Here is a 23,455-nt window from a genome sequence, read left to right on the forward strand (position 1 = left end):
GGGCCGCCGCCTCTGCTGCCGAGCGCGCTCCCGGGCCGCTGGCCGCCTGAGCACCCGCCGCGTCGCAGCTCCGGGACCGGCCCCGGCCGCGACGCCGCCGCGATGGGCAACGCCGCCGCCGCCAAGAAGGGCAGCGAGCAGGAGAGCGGTGAGTGCCCAGCCGTCACCCTGATCTCGCTTGCGTGCGGCCTGCCCGCGCTCTGCTCATCATTGCATGGCCCCTCCCCCATGAGCCCCCCCCTCCCCCGCCATCCTGTCTGCCTGCACCCCTGCCCGCCGCCTGTCCACGCTGGGGTCCGAGCACCGCAGAGGTACCCCTTGCCCCCGGAAGGGCCCCGTGCCCAGGGCCGACCATCCCCCACTGCAAAGGCCGTGCCCCCCCACCCAGCTGTCACTGCCAACCATTGCATGTATGACCGCCGGGGCCCCAGATGGGGCCCTGTCACCACCCCACCCCCTCCTCTCTTAGTCCCTTTTCCCAGATTCTAATCCCCCCCCCCGCCCCACACACACACTTCGTCACTCACCTTTTCCCTCACAGCGCCCCAATGACTGACCCTGATCCAGGCTCTTGGCTGTCTTGGAAGTGTTGTGGGGTCTATCCTGCAGGAACCTTGGCCACTTGGTGACCACACCCCTCCCCCTCCAGCCCCCGCCATCTTTCTCCTACCCCTGCCGGATTCACCTAACCACAGCCCCCACCTCCAAGACCCCCTTACCCCCCCCCCGCCCCCCGTGAGCATTTCCCAGGGCCACCTCCTGCATTGTTTTTTCCCTTCTGTGTCACTTGGCATGGAGGACAAGATCTTTCTGGGTCCCTCTGCCCCTCTCATCCTGTCACTCTGCCTCCTCCGTGCGATGTTCGTTTGGCCCTGGCTGGGGTGGCAGACTGCTTATGAACCTAGAGAGCTGCTTGTGCGCTTCCAGATCCAAGTTCGAGCCGGTCTCCCTCAGAGCCATTGCGTCTGTCCCCTTTCTTGGGTTGTGAGTGAGGGAGAGCGGCAGAGCACCCTCCCATCCCCTGGCTTGCCCTGAGGTCTGGGTTCCTTGGAAGGCCCCTCAATAAATGGTCGTTTCACAACTGCGGTTCTGTCATTCACCCAGTCCCTGGGGCTGCTTCATTTCTCCTGGTCTGAGGCTGAGGATGAAATGTCAAGTTAGCAAGGGCTCATTCGACTTGGATTGGGATGGTCAGAAAGAGGAATTGCAAAAGTGAGGGTAGTGCCACCCAGCAGTAGGTGACAGCTAATGAACTTGGTTTGCTGAAGACAGACAGATTCTTTGTGTACAGAGGGCTCAACCTACTCCTAAACATGCTGAATTTTTCCAGCCTGGCAAAGAAGGTGATTCTGCATTTGAGGTCCTTTCAGAAAAGGCCTTGTGCTCTGTCCCCAATACTTCCATCTCTTAAAGTGGTGTAACTCCAAGCTAAAACTGAACCGCAGCTGAGAATCCCTTCCAGTTACCCAGAAGTAGTCAGACCTCCCAAAGAGGAGGCTGTGATCAGCTCTGCCCTTCTCAGTGTCTGAGTCCCCAGAATGCCACCGAAGCCCAAGAACTTTCTGCCCCTCCCTCCCCCCCCCCCCCCCCCAAACAGCAGAGCTCAGCCCAGCAGAGCAGCCTTAAGAGGCCTGGCATTTCACCGATGGGCGGGTGATGGAGAGGCAAGTGCTTGTAGTTGAGGGCTTGATGACAGAGGAGCAGGTGGGTAGTGCCCAAAAAGGTCTTGGCCTTGAGCTTGGAGGGGCCCTGGACAGGAGGGGAAGGGCCAGCGTGCCATTGGCAGGTGACGCCCCACACCGTGGCCCATATATTGCAGTGGCCCCCTTGAAAGTTCAGACATACTGCTAGGAAAGCTGTAAGTATATCAGACACTTACAGCAGGAGCTAGGAGCCATAGAGGAGGGCCGATCCCAGGAAACAGAAGTGAGTCTCTGTGCTGGCCAGCTGCTCAGGAACGCACCCTCAGGATGAAACCCATCTGCAGCTCGACCATGCAGGAGGGCGGAGTTAAGTGGTCTCCATAGACATTCCTCCTTCTAGGGTGATTTTTGCCCATCTCGAGTTTGACACAGATGGCACCGTGCAGGCAGGATTCACACCCAGGTGTCTACCAGCAGCTCATCTGGACCCCAGAATGTTTCAACTCAGTCTTGTGTTTTGGTTTTATGACGCAGGCTCTCTATATACAGTTCCACCTGGCCTGGAACTCAATGTGTAGACCAGGCTAACCTCAAATTCACAGAGAGCTGCCTGTCTCTGTTTCCCGAGTGCTGGCGTTAAAGTTGCGCGCTGCCGCGCCCAACCTTCAGTGCAGACATTTCTTAAGCTGCACCTGCAGGAATTAAACCCCAGTCATATTTTCTTAACTTAAAATGATTTAAAATAAAACAATAAAAACACCAAACCCTGCCTAATAGTACATTGGCACTAGCAGCAACTCAAGACTCTGAGGCAGAAGGGTTGTTTGAGCCCAAAAGTTAAAGGCCAGCTTGGGTAACAGCAAGACCTTGTATCAAAATACAAACAAACCCTGTGTCTATTAAGATGGCTCAGCAGGTAGAGCTGTTTGCTGCCAAGCCTGTCAGCGGAACGGTCTCCCTGGGACCCACACGTTGAGAGGAGAGAGCTGACCCCAGCAGGCTGTCTCTGACTTCCACAGAAATGTGTGTACAGCCAGTGTGGTGGCACTCGCCTGTAATCCCAGCACTCAGGGAAGCAGAGGCAGGTGGATCCCTGTGAGTTCAAGACCAGCCCGGTCTACAGAGTGAGCCCAGGACAGCCAGGGCTACACAGAGAAACCCTGTCTGAAAAAACAAAAAAAAAAAGTGTGTGTGTACGCACACAATGCATGTAAAAAAAAAGTAAAGATAAAAGGCACAGTATCTCAAACCTGTAACAAACAAGAGAGGGACTGAGAAAGACCTGAGTTTGAAGCCAACCTGGGCCACAAAGGAGACACAACCTTAAAAAAATAAAAACTTGGGCTGGGGCCTGGTGGCACATGCTTTTAATCCCAGCACTCTGGAGGCAGAGGCAGGCGGATCGCTGTGAGTTCGAGACCAGCCCGGTCTACAAAAGTGAGTCCAGGACAGCCAAGGCTACACGGAGAAACCTTGCCTGGAAAAACCAAAACAAAACTTGACTCACTCTTTGTTCATGGGTCCTAGGCTATTGCAGTCTGAGACTGCTAGGCTTTTTATAATCTCTGGTACAAGCTCATCATCCCAGCTACTTGGGAGGCTAGAGCAAGAGAGTCTTAAATTCTGAGATAGTTTAGACAGTGTAATGAGTGAGAAGCTGTCTCAAAATAAATAAATAAGAGCTGGAGACACCGTTCCGGGGCATGGTACTTGCATGGCATGTGTGAGGCTCTATGTTAACCCCATTTAAATACATAACTGGGTATTGAAACATCCCCAGAACTTTGTGTTCTGTCCCTGAGATCTAGTCAGACTTTGGAGACATCCCCCGGCCCCTAGAGAGGAACAAGGAGAGAAAGGAAGCGCCCCAGCCTGGGAAGCTGCTGCTTGGAGGAGGAAGGAAAGCTGGCTACTGTCTTTTAAGCAGGCCTGGGGCAGTAGCCACACCAGCCTGCAGGGGACACCTACATCTCAGCTGCCCCATGGCTGCCCCACTGGGGTCGGGAAGATGCCTGAGCCTTCCGGGGTTGACCAAGCAGGCTTCTTGCAAGCCCACTGCACTGCCATTGCATTGCCCAGGTGGGGCAGGGTATGCTGTCTCCTTGACCAAGAAAGAGGGAAGAATCTAGAAGCAGCCCAGTATAGAATCAGATAAAAGGAGACTGCACCCTAAAATGACACAGATGTTGACAGGGTTCAGGGTGAGAAGCCTAGAGGACAGAGCGGAAGGTCTAACCCCAGGAGGCTCCCAGCACTAACAGCCAAATGGGACTCAGGGCACAGCTAGTACATACCCCAGGGAACTGACACACAGGAAAAGTGGCTGGAGTGGTAAAAGGGAACCCCAAACAAGTCCCCAAGACAAGCCGATACACTCACTGGGGGAGAGAAGCAGCCTCGGGACGTTGATGGATGGAAAGAATTGTTGCCTCCTAACATCCTATAGAGGCTCAAAAGGGTCAAACTCTTGCTATCGTCGGCAGTTGTATGGGTGCCCAAGAGGGTCCTCCCAGGCAGCTTTGCCTTTTGCCCAGTCAGGCCAACAGAAGTTTGAAGGGTTCTATCAGCCCCTCCCCTGCACCCATTAGTCTGCAGGTTGAGTTTCTCTTCCTGTTCCTACCCTAAAACTCCCTGGCTCCCTCTACAGGCAGGGCCCCTGAGGACTGGCAGCCAAACTGATGCAGCAGATCTTATGAGGCTTCCCAGCCACCGTAGTGCTAGTGCCCTGAGAAAGACTGAGTGATGGCTTCCAGCTCCAACGATGGTGAGGCCCGAGCCCTGTTGCTATAGCAACTTCTTAGACACTGTCTGCCCCTTAAGTCAGGGAGGGGGCTGCGATAGGGGTTTAGGGGAGCAGGTGGAGAGAGGGAGTCTGTGGATCCTTGGTTATCCCTTGAAACCCCTCCCTTCCTAACATCCTGGGCTCGGGGTGAGAAGGAAGAGCAGAGGCATGATGGTCCATTTCAGACCAAAGCAGATTGTCTACCCAGAGTGAGGCTCGGGCTCAGACTGGGGCATGGAGTAGTCCCACTCAGTTTTGGGGGTTCAACCCAAAATGAAGATTGAACCACCTTAGACCCGGGTATAGTACAGCTTGGTACCCTGAACCCTGCCCAAGAGACAGGGGACCTAATGTTGGGGGATCCCCTCAAACTAGAGGTGTGACTCAGTGCATTCTTGCCTGCTGCTCTTACCCCATAGCTGACATTCCCATGTCTTGCTATGGCACTGGCCTTCCTAGAGGTGTCTGGAGTTTTTTCAGCACGTCAAATCCAGAGAATGGAGGCCAAAGGCACCCTTCCCTTACAGAGGAGAGAGGTGGGCTGCAGGCTGCACAGGCTGGCAGCTGCTGCGCTACCCTCCTGTCCACTTCCTGTTGCCAGCAGGGGTCTTGGGTGCCAGGCAGCCCCAGGAAAGCTGCTATAGAGTTTTCAGCTTTGGGGAGCCTGGAAAGAAGGAAGATGATTAAAGCTACCTTCCCCTCCCCCACCCAAGTTTAGCCATTCATTTCCGGTTTGGACTTTCATGGCTGAGAACAGAGCCAAGCACAGGGCAAGGTTTGACAGAGGCCAAGGACATCCCAGGACACCGTTCCCCTCTCCATCCCTGTGGAGGAACAAGACAGAGAGAACCAGATGTGCCCATTTCTCTCAGGGTAGCAGGAGTTGGGGACACCATAGTAAAAGGAAACTCAGAAAAGATAAGGTGGCTTTTGCCACTGTTCCCCACCCTGGCCTTCCTCTCCAGCTGTTCTTTCAGCCAATTAACAAGCTCTGGGGCTTTCTTTAACCTCTGGGGAGCTGGCACCTGTTGCCTGGGCCTGGGCCTTAACTCCTTCGCTTCTGCCCATGGGCAGTTCTCTGGGCATGGACCTCATGCAGCCTGCAGCACTGGAAAAGACATTCTGGGAGCCTTGGGCATCCTTGGAAGGGCAGGCCAGCCAGAGGGACACCCTCTAGAGAATCTTCCCACCTCCCGCTGCCAAGGAGAGCCTCTGCAGACCTCGGCCAGCCTGGAGCAGGCGCCTTTAAATGCTTCCGTGGCAACCAGCTCCTTCCCAACCCCCAGACCTTACCAAGAGGCACTGGTTACTCCATCAAAGAGGAGATTGCAGCTAGATCCCAGGGCTGCCTGGGATGGATGTGGGGTCTGGAAGTAGTGAGTGTGAGGGCAATGTCACCTTTCAGCTGTGGCTGCAGCTGTTTCTCTGGGCCCATCTGACTGTCCGTTTCCTGGGTTACCTGCGCTACACCCTCTGGGGACTAAAGCCTCAGCCAGCACCCTGATTCCTGGTTGGGAACTGATGGGCCCCAGGTTGCCTCATGTTATCTAGCCCCCATAGCATACTGTGCTGGGAGAGGCAGGCAGCAGGTGAGTGCGGGGTTCCTGGGTTAGGTACTTGTTCTCGTTGCCCTACCGCCACCTCCTGTGTTTGGTTTTGAGAGGCCTGCCTTGATCTTGAGATCCTTCTGCGTTAGCCTTCGAATTCTGGGATTGCAGCCCAGTGTAGTGCTTGGTGTGGTCATGCAGCGGATAGATCCTGGGCCTTGTGCGAACTGGCAAGTGCTCTACCATTGAGCTTCAGCTGCGGTCCCGTATTCTTTCAGTGTAGGCTCTTGCTAGATATCCTAAGCTGGCCTTGAACTCAAAATCCTACCTCAGATCTTGATACTGTAAGTTTGTGCCATTACTCCAAGCCTGCTCCTCCTGGCACTGCGCCCCTGTGCCTGACCCCAAATGTCTGCGTGTAGTGGCTCATACCCATCCCAATACTGGGGAACCTGAGTCAGGGGACTGCTACATAGTGAGTTCCCTGTCATACCGGCTGCAGTGTAAGACCCTGTCTCAGAACATCAAGAGAGGAGCTGGATGTGGTGGCACAACTTTTAATCCTAGTACTCGAGAGACAGAGACAGAGGCAGGCAGATCTCTGTGAGTTTGAGGCTAATCTGGTCTACGTAATGAGTTCCAGGACAGCCAGGGCTATGTAGAGAGAGAGGCCCTGTCTCAGAAAAGAAAAAGGAAAAGAGAAGAAGAAGAAAAGAAAAAGAAAAAAGAAACGAAACTCAAGAGAGAGTAAGGGTCTTAGCTCTCTAACAGAGCAGGCTGATAGAATGAGATGCCTGGGACGTGTTAGAGTGGCTCACAGTCTGTGGGTTGACTTGTTCAGTCCCAAGACTGGATGTGCCAGCGTCAGCAGACCCAATCTAGTTTTGGAAGGTTCCTGAACAGTATAGATTTCTGAAGAAGTAGGTTCTAAAGCCAGCAAAGGAAGGCCTCAGCAACAGGACAAGTGAACTTGCCAGTCCACCAGGGCAGGCAGGCCAAAGGCGAGAGCTTCCTTCTTCCCTGTCCTTTGCTGTGAGCTGCCCCAGTCAGGGTGGCCCAGACTTACGGAGGTCTTCCGACCTCAGTTAATCTAATCAAGAAAAACCCCTAACCTCTCATCGGTATGCCCAGCTGCTGGGGCTGCAGTTGATTCCAGATAGAGTTAAGTTGCCAACTAGGATTAACCCTCACAGAGAGTGGCCGGCATTTCTGTCCCAGTCCTGTTTGCCAGGGTGGAATTATGATGAACTCCCCACTGCCACCCTTTAACCCCATTTGCTGCTGTGGAACACTGAGACCCAGAGAGATGGCATCAGTTATCCAAAGTCGCACAGCTCATCAGGACCCAGACAGAGTCGAGTTTCCCTTCCTGAAGCCTTGTCCCCCACTTCAGTGTGCCTCTCTGTAACCACACACACCAGTGAACTGTCTTCAGGCCTCCTTTTCCTGAGCTGTTAAGTGGTTAAAATAGACGGAAGGAAGGTTGTCGAGCATGGGGATGAAATGGGTGTCCCAGCCAGTCACCAGGGACAGCTTCTACGTTAGGAACCAAGCTGCTGGCTCAGGATGCTGCAGGCGCCAGGGAGAAGTGTGCCTGAAGGGAGGTACCCGAAGAAGCAGTTCAGGAGTGAGAGTTCTCCCCTCAGCATAGGCAGGCACCGAGCCAGGCGGGGGAGCCAAGGTGACAGCTGAGGCCCCCCCAAGGGCGCCTGCTATACTAGCCCTACAGGAATCCACCAAGGCCTGGCCTCACCAGAGGAGCAGCCAGATCAGAGGCTATTAATACCTCAGCTGGCACAACCCTGGCCAAGGAATGTCTGTTAGTGCTGGGGAGAGCGAGGTGGGCTGGCCCGTGTGCCTGAGTCTCCACAAACCCTATTCAGGTACTACCAGAATCTGAGAACCACGTCTGTAATTAATGGGATACGCGGGCACCAGGCCCAGTCAAGTGTCCCCTAGTTGCCTCTAGGATCCCCCGAAAGACACTGTTAAAAGATTCTGTCTTGAAGCATCTGTACCCCATTTTCCACCAGAGTAGAAAAACTTGATGTGCCATGAAGTAAGGACCCCTCACCTAACGTTCCTCTCTCTCCCTCAGTGAAAGAGTTCCTAGCCAAAGCGAAGGAAGATTTCCTGAAAAAATGGGAGAGCCCTTCTCAGGTGAGCACCTCAGAGTGAGCAGTACCCAGGGGACAATCCCCAGCTCTGTCACCGTGCCCTACCCAGTCCTGCCGCATTCTCTTGTAACATGCCCACAGTGACCCCTGCTTCTCATCCCCAGGCTCCCACCCCACTGTACCCTTGCACCTGGCAGCCCCTGCACCCCATGCGGCTGCCAGCAGCTCCTGGGCCCCAGGCCAGGGCCGGATCTGGCCCCTGCCACCCTGCCTGGAAGAATGTCCCCTGGGTCATCATCTCCACCCACTCCCCAGAGCCCCCTCTGCTGGTGACATAGGGGACTCCCCAGCTCAGAAGGCAGCAGGGAGGTGCTCTAACCCCTCCCATCCTTGCCCACAGAACACAGCCCAGTTGGATCAGTTTGATAGGATCAAGACCCTCGGCACCGGCTCCTTTGGGCGCGTGATGCTCGTGAAGCATAAAGAGAGCGGGAACCACTATGCCATGAAGATCTTGGACAAACAGAAGGTAAGGTGAGCGGCTGCCAGCCTCTCCCGTCTCTGCCCACCCAGACCCATGCCTGGCCCGCCGCCGCCGCCCACACCGCTTTCCTGCCCACTCAGTCACCAGTCTACGGCCAGCTCCAGGGGCTGCACAAGAACATAGACACGGTCCACTGTAAATTAGCCAAGCAAACCTCCCCTGCACCTCAGATTCTAGAAAGGTCCAGTAACAACTTGGCCTTGCCATATGCAAAATGCTGTGCTGAGTTCGTGAGAGTGAAGGGACGTGTGTGCGTCTTAAGTGTTGTAAGTCATCCACTGGTAGTTTACTGTGGACCCGCTGGGGTGCAGCTCAGAGGCTGGGTGCTCGGGCAGCATTCTCTGGGCCCTAGGTTCCACCCTCATCTCTGTGAAAAATGAATGTAGAAAAGGCTGTGAGGTTCTGTGCAAGCAGCGTTGCTGCACACACAGGCTGGAGCTTTGCAGGCCTTGCCATCTCTACTCAGTAGTGTAATATCCCCGATCCTTCACAGTCTGTCAGAGCTAAGGCTGAGAGGGGTCTGTGCCCCCCACAAGTTCAGCCCCGTGGTCAACACACAGCTGGACAGAGGAGGTCAGGGTCTTCTGGAGAAAATAAGGTTTACACAGAAGTTCCTTTTGTGTGTGTGTGTTTTCAGTCTCTCTTTAATGTGTGTGTATATGCGCACATGCGCGCCCAGTGCTCACACTCTATCTTCATGTACACCTGCATACCAGGAGAGGGCATCAGATCATATTGTAGATGCTCATGAGCCACATGTGGTTGCTGGGAATTGAACTCAGGACCTCTGGAAGAGCAGCCAGCACCCTTAACCTCTGAGCCATCTCTCTAGCCCTCTCTCCTTTCTTATTTGGTTTTTTCTTTTCTTTCTTTCTTTCTTTTTTTTTTTTTTTTTTTTTTTTTTTTTTCGAGACAGAGTTTCTCTATGTTATCTTGGCTGTCCTGGACCCACTTTGTAGACCAGGCTGGCCTCGAACTCACAGCGATCCACCTGCCTCTGCCTCCTGAGTGCTGGAAATAAAGGTGTGTGCCACCTCTCCCAGCTCACAAAAGTTCTTTAAAAAGTATTAATTTTAGTCTGTGTGTGTGTGTGTGTGTGTGTGTGCGTGTGTACCTTGTTGGCCAACAAGCATAACCAGCTCCAAGTTTAGTGAAAGACCCTGCCTCAAAATGAGAAAGAGGCATAGATGGGACTGGAGAGATGACGCAGTGAGTTAAAGGCACTTATTTGCCACCAGCATGATGACCTGAGGTAAGTCCACAGAATTCACACTGTAGAAGGCGAGAAGCACTCCTGTGAGTTGTCCTCTGACCTCTACAAGTGTGTCATGGCACAAGCATCCACCCCTCCCCCCCCACACAAAATAAGTGAATTTAAAGAAAATAAATAGAGTGCGTTGTAAGGCTGAAGAGATAGCTTAGCGGATGAGTCACCTCTCAGGCAAACATGAAGACCTGAGTTCAATCCCCAGAGGGCACACAAAGCCTCGCAAAACAGCACTCGTCTGAATCAGTATTCCTCCTGTGAGACAGAGCAGAGACAGCAGAGTCCCTGGGAGCTCAGGCACAGCCACCCTGTCACATGCAGCAGCAGACAAGATGGACCGTAAAGACATACACCCAAGGTTGTCCTCTGATCACCACACATGCACCACGGATGCACACACCCGTGCTCACGAACGCAGGTTTTCTTTTTTTTCTTTTCTTTATTTTCTTTTTTAAAGGATTTTATTTATTTTATGTATAAGAGTGCTCTATTTGTGTGCCAGAGGAGGGCATTAGAGGGTATAGATGGTTGTGAGGCACCACGTGGTTGCTGGGAATTGAACTCAGCAGACAGAGCTGAGCCATCTCTCCAGCCTCTTCTCCTCTTTTTTTCTTTTTAAAAAATATTTATTTATTTATTTAATGTATATGAGTGCTCTATCTGCATGTACACCTGCAGGCCAGAAGAGGGCACCAGATCTCATTATAGATGGCTGTGAGCACCATGTGGTTGCTGGGACTTGAATTCAGGACCTGTGGAAGAGCAGCCAGTGCTCTTTAACCACTGAACCATCTCTCCAGCCCCAAGATTTTCTTTCTTTCTTTTTTTTTAAAAAAAGATTTATTTATTTATTACATATAAAATGTTCTGCCTGCATGTGTGCCTGCATGCCCAAAGAAGGCATCAGATCCCATTATAGATGGTTGTGAGCTACCATGTGGTTGCTGGGAATTGAACTCAGGGCCTCTGGAAGAGCAGTCAGTGCTCTTAACCTCTGAGCCATCTCTCTAGCCCCTCCAGTCCCAAGATTTTCTTAAAAAGAAAAAAAAAAAGGAGATGGAGAATGATTGAGGAAGCTTCTCACTGTCAGCTTTCATCTTCTCCATGTATACACATGTACAGACACAGACACACAAGCACAAAACTATGTGGTAGGAGCCAGGCGTGGTGGCGCACACCTTTAGAACCAGCACTCAGGAGGCAGAGACAGGCGAATCTCTTGAGTTCAAGGCCAGCCTGGTCTACAGAGTGAGTTTCAGGACAGCCAGGGCTAGATGGGGAAACTCTTATCTAGAAAAAGAAAAAATACAAATAACAACAACAACTAAAGTTCTGTGGTGGAACATCATAGCAGCCAGGAGGGGAGGTGGAGGCAGGCTGGGAAATTCAAGGTCATCCTCAAGGCAGGTTCATTGTTATCCTGGGCTATATGAGGCCTTGTCTCAACAACAACAACAAAAAATTGTTTGGAAATGGAGTTTCACTGTGTAGCTCAGACTTGTTTCAAACTTGATCCTCCTCAGAGTACTGGGGTGATGGGTGTGTGCCACTATAGGCAGCTTTTTATAATGACTGTGTATGCGTGAGTAAGTGTCTGTATGTTTGCATGTACATGTACAGGCCAGAGATCTAAGATCTGTAATTTCCACATTATCACCCGTATTTATTATTATTACTGTTACTATTATTATTGTTGTTGTTGTTACTATTTACTATTATTGAGACAGACTTCTTCCCTGTAGCCCTGGCTGTCCTGGAATTCACTCTATAAACCAGGCTGGTCTCAAAGTCACAAGGTCTGCCATCCTCTGCCTTCTGTAAAGGCATGTGTGACCATTCCCAGCTCTTCACTTTATCTCACTGAACTTGGAGTGAGGCTGGCCAGCCAAAAGCACCAGGCATCCACCTGTGTCCACCATACTGGTGCCGGGCTTACAGATGCACACACCATGAAACCTGGCTTTTTACATGGGCGCCGGGGATCTGAACTCAAGTCTTCATGCACTTTGCCAACTGAGCCATCCCTCCCATAAAGATTTTTCTTAAAATTGTGTGTGTCTGTCTGTCAGTGTATCTGTATGTGTGTCTGTTGAGTATATTTGTAGGTACCCATTACGGCTGTGCATTGGATCCCCCAGGAGCTAGAGTTATGGGCGTTTGTGAGCCACCTGACATGGGTGCTGGGAATCAAACTCTAGTCTTCGGCAAGAAGAGTTCACACTTCTTTTTTAGCCACTAAGCCACCTGTGCAGACTCATGATGATTTCTGACCCTGCTTTGATGCTGACACAGCTATAGAGCAGTGCCACCAACAGAAACGCAGCATGAGTCACAGAATTTCTTTTTTTTTTTTTTTTTTTTTTTAAGATTTATTTATTTATTTATTATGTATACAGTGTTCTGACTGCATATACACCTGTAGGCCAGAAGAGGACACCAGATAACATTACAGATGGCTGTGAGCCACCATGTGGTTGCTGGGAATTGAACTCAGGACCTTTGGAAGAGCAGGCAGCGCTCTTAACCACTGAGCCATCTCTCCAGCCCCACAGAATTTCTTTTTACCAGACTTTATTTCAGGTTTTGTGTGGTACTGGAAATCAGCTCTGGGCCTGTCACACTCTAGGTGCTTACTCTACCACTGAGCTACCTCACAGCCTATGGGGAATTCCTGCACTTTCTAGTCATCCCATCAAAAATGTATGAAGAACTGGGCATGATGGCCCACGCCTGTAATCTCAGCACTCAGGGAGGCAGAAGCAGGTGGATCTCTGTAAATTCAAGGCCAGCCTGGTCTACAAAGCGAGTCCAGGACAGCCAGGGCTACACAGAGAAACCCTGTCTGGGGGGGCGGGGGGAAAGAGTGTGAAGAAACAGGTGAAACTCTTTTGCCCTCCAGCTGCCGTGGCGAGAACTCAAGGCCTCACACATGTTAAGCAAGTGCTGCACCACTGGGCTTCATCCAGCCCTGGGATTTATTTTAGCCGTGTTTTACAGTTAACACGGTGGGTCTGTGGCAGGCATTTCTGTGCTGCCAGTGTATGTAAAGGTTGCTTGGTTTTGAGACAGAGTCTCATCAGTCAAAACCCTAGTATCAGACTCTATGTAGCGGAGGATAGCCCTGAATTCCTAATTCTCTTGCCTCCTAAGTGCTAGGACTTATGGCATGCACTACCGCATCAGGCTGGGTTGTTGCCACTGCTGCTGCTTGCTTTGTTTTCATTGCGTCTTTAATTGGGGGGTTGGTGAGAGCCACAGCACACATGTAGAGACCAGGGGACAACTTTCAGGACTTGGTTCTCTCCTCCTACCATATGGGGTCTGGAGATTAAACCCAGATCATCAGACTCAGGTCAGACTTGACATCCTTGTTTTTAAGACAAGATCTTGATATGTGTAGCCCAGGCTGCCCTCAAACTTGAGGTCTTCCCAAATGCTGCAGTTACAGACGTGCACCTCTGCCCAGTGAAACATTCTGTGCTTTTTTTCCATTTTAAGAAGCTTTGGAATGCAGTATATTTTACTTTTGGGGTGTGTGTTGTGTTGTGTGTGTGTGTTTGTGTGTGTGTATTTTGAGATAGGCTCTCTTGTAGCCTAGGCTAGTTAGTGCCTTTGTGTAGCCAGATTTGTTCTTTTTTTTAAAAAGATTTCTTTATTATGTATACAGTATGCATCAGATCACATTATAGATGGTTGTGAGCCACCTTGTAGTTGCTGGGAATTGAACTCAGGAACCTCTGGAAGAGCAGTCTTCCTTAACCTTAACCTCTGAGCCATCTCTCCAGCCCCACCAGATTTGTTCTTAAACCCCAGATCTTTCTCCTGCCTCCATGCATACCAAACCCAGATTTTTTTTTTTTTTTTTTTTTTTTTTTAGGTTTTTCGAGACAGGATCTCTCTGTGTTAGCCTTGGCTGTCCTGTAGTTGCTTTTTAGTCCAGGCTGGCCTCGAACTCACAGCGATCCACCTGCCTCTGCCTCCTGAGTGCTGGAATTAAAGGCGTGCGCCACCATGCCTGGCCCAGACCCAGATCATCTTACACTTACAAATCCATGCAGAGGCAAGAAAAGGTGTAAAAGCAGGAAAGATTCCCCTGTCACAGTTGTTCCAAGTGTGCTTGAAGGTTCCTGGCATGGGGCTGGCAACATGGGCCAGCAGGTGAAGCTGCCCCAAGCCTGGCAACCTGAATTTGACCACCAGGATTCATGTGGTAAAAGGGGGACAGACTTCCCCAGCGTGTTCTCTGACCTCCACATGCCTTAGCATCCTCCACATGCCTTAGCATGCACAGGTGCCCCCAACATAGATATAAATAAATGTAAAGTTTTAAAAGGCCTAGGAATGTTGCTCAGCAATAGAGAGCTAGTCTAGCACATGAAAGGCCCTGAGTTCCATGCCCAGCACCACACAAGATAAAAATGCTTCCCTGAAAAAGGGAAGCTGACTTTTAAGCCTCCATGCCTTTTGGAGCCTCTCTGGTGTCAGCTGAGTCTCCTACTCTTGCAGGCAGCCTACTCCAGTTCTCTCCACTTTCCAGATTTTTCCAGGTGCCTGATCTGGACATCTCTAGGTCCCAGGCTCCCTCTCCACGCTCTGCTCCAATTCCTTTGGTCTGTGGGCTTCTATGCACATGTCCTGTGGTCTAATCTGTGTGTCATGCGAGGACCCTCAACTCTCAGCACTTGCCAAAGTGTGGGGCTCTGGACCATTATGGCTGAAGAAATGGTCCTGACCACCATGGCCCTGGCTCTGAGCAGGCAGAGGGCGAGGCCTCTCACAGCCCTTGTCTGCCTCAGGTGGTGAAGCTGAAGCAGATCGAGCACACGCTAAATGAGAAGCGCATCCTGCAGGCCGTCAACTTCCCGTTCCTGGTCAAACTTGAATTCTCCTTCAAGGTAAGGGCCACGGCCTTGGCTTGCGGAGGGTGGAGGGTAGTTCCTAGCCCACTGCTGGGCACAGCCTCCTGATCTCCCCAGAGCTGGGGCCATCCACTTTTCAAGGAAGAAGAGCCATGGAGGATGAATGCCCAAAACCAGGGTGGACTGGGGCCTGGGCACCTCTGGTTCAGGTCTTCAGTTAGCCGAGTGCTAGGTCAGTAACACTGGGTACCTCGCCCAGCCTGAATGGCCTCCCTCAGAACCACCACCCTGACCCATCCCGGGGGCACCAACTGCCACCAGGCTTCCCACTGTGCCTTCCGTGTGCATCGTCCTGCAGGAGAGGCACTGGCCACACTGAACCTTACTTTTCTCATCTGCAAAATGGGACCAGTGCAGCCCTCAAGTGAAGAGTTCCTGCAGGTGCATAAGGACCTGTGGGAACACCAGTCAGAACAAGCGGTCTCTGGGGACCGTGCAGGAGCTGAACTGCGGTTCTTAGTTTCTGTTTGGTTTTCTCACTATAGATTACAGGCTGGTCTAGACTCCACTATTCTCCTGCCTCAGCTTCCTGAGTGCTGAGATCACATGTGTATACCACCATGGCCCATCAGGTTTTGTTTTGTTTCTTACAGTATTAGGGATGGGACCCAGGGCTTGCTATGTGGTAGGCCAAGTACTCTAAAGTTGAGCCACACTGTACTTTAGGTTGTGAGCTGGTGACAGTTGAGCTATCTCTCCAGCAACCTATAATACTTCTTGTTTTGTTTTTAACAAAGCTCATATTTTCTTCTTCTTCTATAAGCCAGGCTGGTCTCAAAGCCTTTGCCCTCCTCAGTAGCCGAGACTTTACCCTTGTGCCATCTTGCCCCACACATTTTTGTTTTGGGTCCTGCAAATTCTGTCGCCTGTTTGGCAAATGCTGAAACTGAAGCTTGACACAGTAGCCACCGCAGACCTGCAGCTGGCCCCTGGACACGTCCTCGCTTCCTCCCCTTACCTCCTCCTGCTCCCAGAGAGCAGGCAACTAACTCCTGGTGCTTGACACCTGGACCTCTGGGAAGCCGGCTGCCACTGAGCTCTCACTGCTTGCCCCTCCAGGCCACTGTGGTCTTAAGCTAGGCCCAGTGCCTGGGGATGGGGCCTTGACTTGCTTTGCCTCCCACAGGACAACTCAAACTTGTACATGGTCATGGAATATGTGCCTGGTGGAGAGATGTTCTCCCACTTACGACGGATTGGAAGGTTCAGGTAAGTGGGTGTCCCTGCTGCCCCAGGGCCGCCAAAGAAACCTTCTAGGGACATGTGCAAGCCCCGTCTGCATAGAAATGGAAAGTGATCGCATTGGGTCCCAGTCAGATTTTGGTGTGTGTGTGTGTGTGTGCGCGCGCGCGTGCGCGCGCGCATGTGCATGTGCATATGTTGATGGGGTCTTGCTATGTAACCGAAGCTGGTCTTTGGCTCAAGATCCTCCTGTTCCTTCCTTCGGAATGCTGATGGTGACAAGCATCTGTCACCACACTGAGTCCTATGGGTTTTTGTTCTTGTTATGCTAAGCAATTTGTAATGTTTCAGTCAGCCAAGCTGAGTGACCCCCGTCATGGTGACTTAGGGGTCAAAATTTGAATTGACATGACTGGGGTGGAGCTCAGTGGTATTATACAAACTCCAGCACAGAAAGGGGGGTGGGGAATGAGGTCACACTATGTAGCCAAGGCTAACCTTCAACTCCTTGGCAGACTCAATTCTCTTTCCTCAGCTTTCTGGAATCACAGGAGCCCACCACTGCACCTAGAAATATTTTTTTTAATTAGTGGATAATTTTATATAGTTTCAATTTTTATGCTAATGTTATTTGACAACTATATATATGGGGGTTATTGTTGTTGGATATTTTGGGGGGTTGGTTGATTTTCAAGACAGGGTTTCTCTATGCAGCCTTGGCTGTCCTAGAGCTCAGTCTGTAGGCCAGGCTGGCCTACGAACTCAGAGATCCACCTGCCTCTGCTAGGATTAAAGGTGTGCGCCATTGCCACCTGACTAAATAAATAAATATTTATTTGTAAAATAAATATAAAATCCAAGTGTCTTGTCAAGTGTGGTGGTAATGCACCTCTAATCCCACACTCAGGATGGCGAGGCAGGAGAGGCAGGCCAATCAGGCATCTGAGACCAGCCCAGACTTCACTGAAAGCCCCTGTGTCAAAAACAAGCAACTGCCTTCAAAACAAAATCAAAACGTGAGGCGCCATCTTGAGGCTTGCCTGAGCCAGGAAGGGGCAACCTGCCCTTTTCTTTTGTGTCCCTATCTTTCCGATGCTGGCTAGACCCAGAGTACAGTTTTTCCAGTACTTCTTTTCCCTTTAAAGTCCCCCTCCCCAGCCAGTGCCTGCTGCTGTGTGGCTGCCTTCCTAGCTAGTAACTCAAACAGTGTGCCTTTCCTCTTTTTCCTTCACTTTTCTCTGGGCAGCTGCTGAGAGTCACAGCTCCCCTCCCCCTTGGAGTTTCTCCTTAAACTCTAAAAGTTGTCTTTTTGTCTTTTTGTGAACTTCAGCTTTGCCTAACATACAAAACATACAAAAACAAACAAGACCAGAAGTCCTTGATGACCAAACCTGTAAGGTGGCTGGGGTTATTTTTGTTGTTGTTTGGTTTGTTTTATGTAACTTTGGCTAACCTGGGGCTTACCATGTAAACCAGGCTGGCCTAGAACTCAAAGGACTCTGGAGTGCTGGGGTTCAGCCCAGTCATCATGCCTGGCAGGGTGGGGTTTGTTTTGACACTTGTATGTACCCTGGTTACTTTCTTCCAAAACTCTGATTATCAGACAAAATTCTATTGAGCCACGTTCTTGAGTAAGGTAACTGTCCCTTCTGAGCTGTCCAGCCCAAGTTTGTTTACCTGAGTTTGGAATAGACTTGTATATCTCAGATTGGGGGAGATGGGTGCTTGATTTTGTTCTTGTTGTTGTTTGTTTGTTTTGTTTTTGACACAGGATCTCACTATGTAGTCTGGGCTGGCTTGGAACTCACAATGTAGCCCAGGCTGGCCTCAGACCTACAGTCCTTCTGCCTCTGCCTCCTAGAATGCTATGGTGACAGATATGTGCCACCATGTCAGGCTCCCCAGTTTTTGCAGTAGAGTTTGAGTCTTTGTATGTTACTCAGGTTGTCCTTGGAATCCTGGGCTCATGCAATCCCATGCCTCAGCTTCCCACATAGCTGGGATCACTGGTGTACAGTATCACGTCCAGCCTGAATCTACATTTTGATTAGCTAGACATGGGGTGTGTTGCTCTGTGAGTTCTCAGACCCACGTGTTGGGCCACTTGGGGATGTGGTCGTGTTTACCCACACCCCCCCCTCCTGGCTTGTCCCACCAGTGAGCCCCATGCCCGTTTCTACGCGGCGCAGATCGTCCTGACCTTTGAGTATCTGCACTCCCTGGACCTCATCTACCGGGACCTGAAGCCCGAAAACCTTCTCATCGACCAGCAGGGCTACATTCAGGTGCCCGCGGCCGGGGGCGGGCACTCCCGGGCACAGCTGAAGCCTGCAGCCCTTCTCCCTACCTACTGCCCGTTCTTGTGCCTACAGGTGACAGACTTCGGTTTTGCCAAGCGTGTGAAAGGCCGTACTTGGACCTTGTGTGGGACCCCTGAGTACTTGGCCCCCGAGATTATCCTGAGCAAAGTAGGCACCTCACCAGCCTGTCCCACCCCTGAGGGGCCTGCTCCACCTCACTAGCCTGCCCTGCCCCTGAGGACTCATCTCCCTCTCTTCACTTCTTGCCTCATCGAATGGCCCCCCATCTTGCTCTAGGGCTACAACAAGGCTGTGGACTGGTGGGCCCTCGGGGTCCTCATCTACGAGATGGCTGCTGGTTACCCGCCCTTCTTCGCCGACCAGCCTATCCAGATCTACGAGAAAATCGTCTCTGGGAAGGTGAGGCCAGGATATAGAGTTCAGCCCCAGAAGGGACCAAAACAGCCTTCCATATGTCCCCACCAGGCTGAGTGTGCAGCCACAAACCTGAGGTCCTAACACTCAGGAGCCTGAGGCAGGAGGATCTCAAGTTCGAGGCCAGCCTGGGCCACATAGAGACTTCCAGGATAGCATGGGCTAAATAGTGAAACTCAGAGAAATCAAGGACTTGGGTGTGTGGCTCCGCTGTAGAGCACTTGCCCTGATTCCACAGTGATGAGGAATAGGGGTGTGTCTCAGTGGTAGAGCAGTGGTCTGGCATGGATACTCCAACAGTGCATACACACACCCTACACCACACAGACACACACACACACTCTCACGCACGCACTTGCGAGAGACAGTGCTTTGGAGAGTATCTCATAGCCGACAGTACTGAATTCCTAAGCATGTCAGGAAGCTGATCACATCAACTCTCTGGTTACAGAATGTGCTGCCCTGACACCAAACCAGAGGAACAAATGCATTCGGTTCCCGGGTGTTGGTCCTAGCCACACCAGCAAGCCTCACCCTGCTGTGGGCACACCTGCAGCTGTATACCCTTTGCAGAGACAGAGCCTCCTTAGTTAGCTGGCATGACAGTATAGGCCTATAGTTTCAGCACTTTTCAGAAATCTAAAGCAGGAGCATTGCCATGAGTTCCAGACCACCCTGGGCTACAGAGTAAAACCGTTTCTCATAACAAAGACAGGCCCAGCAGTGTACCTTTCAGGAGGACTGTCTTGTCCTCACCCCGGGTCATCCGTTAGCCATCCGTTAGCCATGCCCTGAAGAAATGGCACTCCTGTAGGAAAAGTGAGGAAACTGAGGTACAGAAAGGGAGTGCAGTTGGTCTGAGATTGCACCATGGGAAGTAAGTGGATGCCTCAGTAGGGGCGGGAGTGAGGCTAAGAATCACAGCTCTGCCTTCAGCAACCCCACCTCACCTCACCTCACCTGCTTCAGCATCTTTGACAAGAACCACTGGTTGGCTGCAAGACTCCATACATGGTTCAAGCAGTTGTGGGCACTGCCCCTCCCCAAACCGCAATCCTGCAACAAACTATTGGGTGACATTGAGACAAAAATCACTTTGCTTCTTGGAGCCTCTTTTGTCCCATCTGGAAATAAGGGAACCAGCCATGTGCCTTTCTGGGAGGTTGTAAGAAGACACCTACTCTGTGTGTGGTCCTCAGGGCTGGTCACATACTTACCATCACCTAGGAGTGGAATATGAGTGCCTCCTATCACTTTTTTTTTTTTTTTAGACAAGGCCTTGCTTTGTAGTGATGGCTAATGTAGAATTTACTTTGTAGACCAGGTTGATAGCAAACTCACAAAGATTTGCCTGCTTCTGCTGGGATTAAACGAATGAGGCTTTGTAGGTGCTATTTATCCTCAAATTCAGAAGGCTGAGGCAGGAGGATTGTTGTGAGATTAGAGAAAAAGATTTTGAGAGCTGTTACAGAATGTCATTCAGAAGAAACACAAAATGAAAAATTGAAATGTCCAAGATGGTGGCCGAGAAGGTGCAAAAATCTCTGTAGAAGATTCTGAGGAGGAAGAGAGCGAATTAATTCCCTTTTGTTATTGGGCATTTTGTTGTTTTGGAAACAGATTCCAGGGTTGGACTCTAATTCCACAGTAATCAAGGTTAGCCTTGAACTCTAGGTCCTGCTGCTGCCTCTCAAGTCCTGGGTGAACAGGCATGGGCCACCACACATGGCCAAGTAGAATCCTCTTTGTAGCAGTTTACAGTTCCCACGGGCCCTGACTGTGTTATCTTGTCAAGAACCCTGGGTATCTGCCCCATGTCATTGAGGCCAGTGCAGGCCGAGAGAGGTTAAGGACCCTGGCCAAGGTCACACAGCACAAGAAGGGCCTAGAGGCACCAGTTGGTTTTCTTTTTGTCTTTGTTCTTCTGGTCTGTTTTTCTTGCTAGCCTGCCTTCCCTTTCTTCCTTTCCTCCTCTTCTTTACTCTGTTTTCTGCCCTCCTCCTCCTCCTCCTGCTCCTGCTCCTCCTCCACTTCCTCCTCCTCCTCCTGCTCCTTCCATCTATTCATTGTGTTTGTGGCACTGTGTCAGCGTAAGTGAGTCAAGGACAACTTTCAGGAGTCAGTTCTCCTACCATGTGGGACTTGGGTATCAAACTTAAGATTATTAGACTTGGCAACAAGTACCTTTACCTGCTGAGCCATTTCTTTCTTTCTTTCTTTCTTTCTTTCTTTCTTTCTTTCTTTCTTTTTTTTAATTGTTTGTTTGTTTCTTTGTTTGACTGATTGATTGATTTACAACAGGGTCTCAATATGTAGCCCTGGCACTCGACCTTCTTGTACTAGCCTTCCAAGTGCAGGAATGACAGGCGTGTGCCACCACCTCTGGCTCCTAGAAGCCAGCTCTTTTAAGTATAAATCCAGAGGCTGCATACAGGGGCGTACAAGAGCCTCTGGAGGGGCATGACTGGGAGACTGCTACTGGTCCTGGAGGGACGGTCAAGTCATTTTACCCAGAGTGATGAAGTAGCCTTATCTCCGATGCCCTCAGACCCCAGTCAGAGAGCTGCCTGAAGAACTGCAGCTGAGGGTGCATCACAAGTCAACAGTCCCCACACAGAACCTCCCTGCAGTTCCTCTCCTGTGGCCTTGGGGTAGTAGGTTCTCAGGCCTTACCTAGAATTTCCAAGCCAGCAAACCCAGAGGGGACGCAACATACATTTTTTTGTTTGCATGGCCACTGGGGCCTACAGGCAGAGAGTCCTGTGTGTGCTGAGCTACTGACCTGCCGCAGAACTATAACACTAGCTCCAACAAGCCAGCTCTGTTTATGTTTTTACCTACTTTATCTTTTTATTGTGTGTCTGCATGTAGGTGTGTACACATGAGTGCAGGTAACCTTAGAGGCCAAAGGCATTGATTGGATCCCCTAGGAATGGAGTTACAGGTGGTTGTGATCCACCAAGTGGGTTCTGGGAATCAAACCTAGGTCCTCTGCAAGGGGCAGAGCCATCCATTGACCCAGCAATGAGCCATCTTTTTTTTTTTTTTTTTTTTTTTTTTTTTTCCCCCAAGACAAGGTCTTATTATTTAGCCTTGGCTGATCTTGACATATAAACTCACATCACAGAGATCTACCCACCTTTGCCTGAGTGCTGGGATTTTAGGCCAGGAGCCGCCACACTCCAACAAGCCCCGCCCCTTTTTCCCTTTTTTTGTTTGTTTGTTTGTTTGTTTGTTTTCTTTGTTTGTTTACACACACACACACCAGGGTTTCTCTAAAGAACAGTCTTGGGTGTCCTGGAATTCACTCTGTAGACCGGTCTGGCCTCAAACTTATGGGCCACCACTGCCCCACCCCACAAACCATCTTAGCAGATTCTCCCTGTAGGACTGTTAGAACAGGTACCATCCAGCCACAGCATACCTGTAGTTCTAGCACTCAGGCTAGGAGACAGGAGCATGTATTTATGGCCAGTGTGAGCTACACATTAATATCCTGTCTCAACTGATATGGTGGTGCATGCATTTAATCCTAGCCCTTTGCGAGGCAGAGGCAGGTGGATCTGAGGTTAAAGACAGCTTGGTCTACGGAAAGTTCCAGGACAGCCGTGGTTACACAGAGAAACCTTGTCTGGGGATGGCGGTGGGGGAGGTCTTGTGTCAAAAATGGAAAAGGCATTCTAGACCCTCTAAGTCTGTGAACAGCACCCCACTTTATCTACAACCCCTCCAGGTGCGGTTTCCTTCCCACTTCAGTTCTGACTTGAAGGACCTGCTACGGAACCTTCTGCAGGTGGATCTCACCAAGCGCTTTGGAAACCTCAAGAATGGGGTCAATGACATCAAGAACCACAAGTGGTTTGCCACGACTGACTGGATTGCCATCTATCAGAGAAAGGTGGGCTGCTTCCTCCCCAGCATGCCCAAAGTTGGGGAAAGGTCATGGGGAAAGGTCAGCAGTTAGGGATAGGATCTTATAAACGGCCCATTAATCTTCGGATTAAACAACAAAAAGCTTTCTGGAGCTAGTAAGTGACTATGCATGGGAAGCTAGATGTATTCTAGCCACTTCCTGGCCTTCTGCTGGAAATTCTCTCTGGGAATATTTGGTGAGTTGGGTTGCAAAGAATACACTATACCCTAATGTTGAGCACAGGCCTGGGTCACAGCATGTGTCTTCTGAATGTTAAGCCATTCATTTTTATTGTTGTAATGGTGGTGAGGTCAGCTAATAAGCTCTGGTTGGTTCTTGATCCCTCTCCAGGTGGAAGCTCCCTTCATACCAAAGTTTAAAGGCCCCGGGGACACGAGTAACTTTGACGACTATGAGGAGGAAGAGATCCGGGTCTCCATCAATGAGAAATGTGGCAAGGAGTTTACTGAGTTTTAGGGGTGTGCTTGTGCCCCATGGGTTTTCTTTCTTTTTTTCTTTTTCTTTCTATTCTTTTTTCCGATTTGGGGGTGGGAGGGTTGGATCGAACAGCCAGAGGGCCCTAGAGTTCCATGCATCTAATTTAACACCCACTCCACGCCCCCAGGGTTAAGGAGAGCAGGAAAGCCAGGTATTGGGGAAGGGGTAACATCAGCTGCTCCCCCATTCTCCATTCTCCCCCACACTTCTCTGCCTGTTTTCAATGAATGTCTTAGCTCCAGTCACACCCAGCCTTGCTGGTGTATCCAGGGGCAGGGTACAGAAAGAGGGGCCCAAATTCAGCCTCC

General features: G+C 50.9%; 1 protein-coding gene across 2 annotated transcripts; it reads left to right on the top strand.

Moving 5' to 3' along the window:
- Positions 1 to 23,334, top strand: Prkaca (protein kinase cAMP-activated catalytic subunit alpha). 2 transcript variants are annotated; one of them, XM_051168693.1, is made up of 10 exons: positions 1 to 148; positions 8,071 to 8,132; positions 8,490 to 8,618; positions 14,697 to 14,795; positions 15,946 to 16,028; positions 18,160 to 18,286; positions 18,374 to 18,469; positions 18,599 to 18,721; positions 22,470 to 22,634; positions 23,001 to 23,334. In XM_051168693.1, exons 1-10 carry the CDS (start codon positions 103 to 105, stop codon positions 23,124 to 23,126), a joined length of 1,056 nt encoding a protein of 351 aa, XP_051024650.1. In that variant the 5' UTR covers positions 1 to 102; the 3' UTR covers positions 23,127 to 23,334. The 2 variants fall into 2 exon arrangements, with proteins under 2 accessions (XP_051024650.1, XP_051024651.1); XM_051168694.1 differs by lacking the exon at positions 1 to 148 and adding an exon at positions 4,371 to 4,407.
- The last annotated feature ends 121 nt before the right edge of the window (positions 23,335 to 23,455 follow it).

Source organism: Acomys russatus, chromosome 26 (assembly GCF_903995435.1).
Source record: "Acomys russatus chromosome 26, mAcoRus1.1, whole genome shotgun sequence".
NCBI lineage: Eukaryota > Metazoa > Chordata > Mammalia > Rodentia > Muridae > Acomys > Acomys russatus.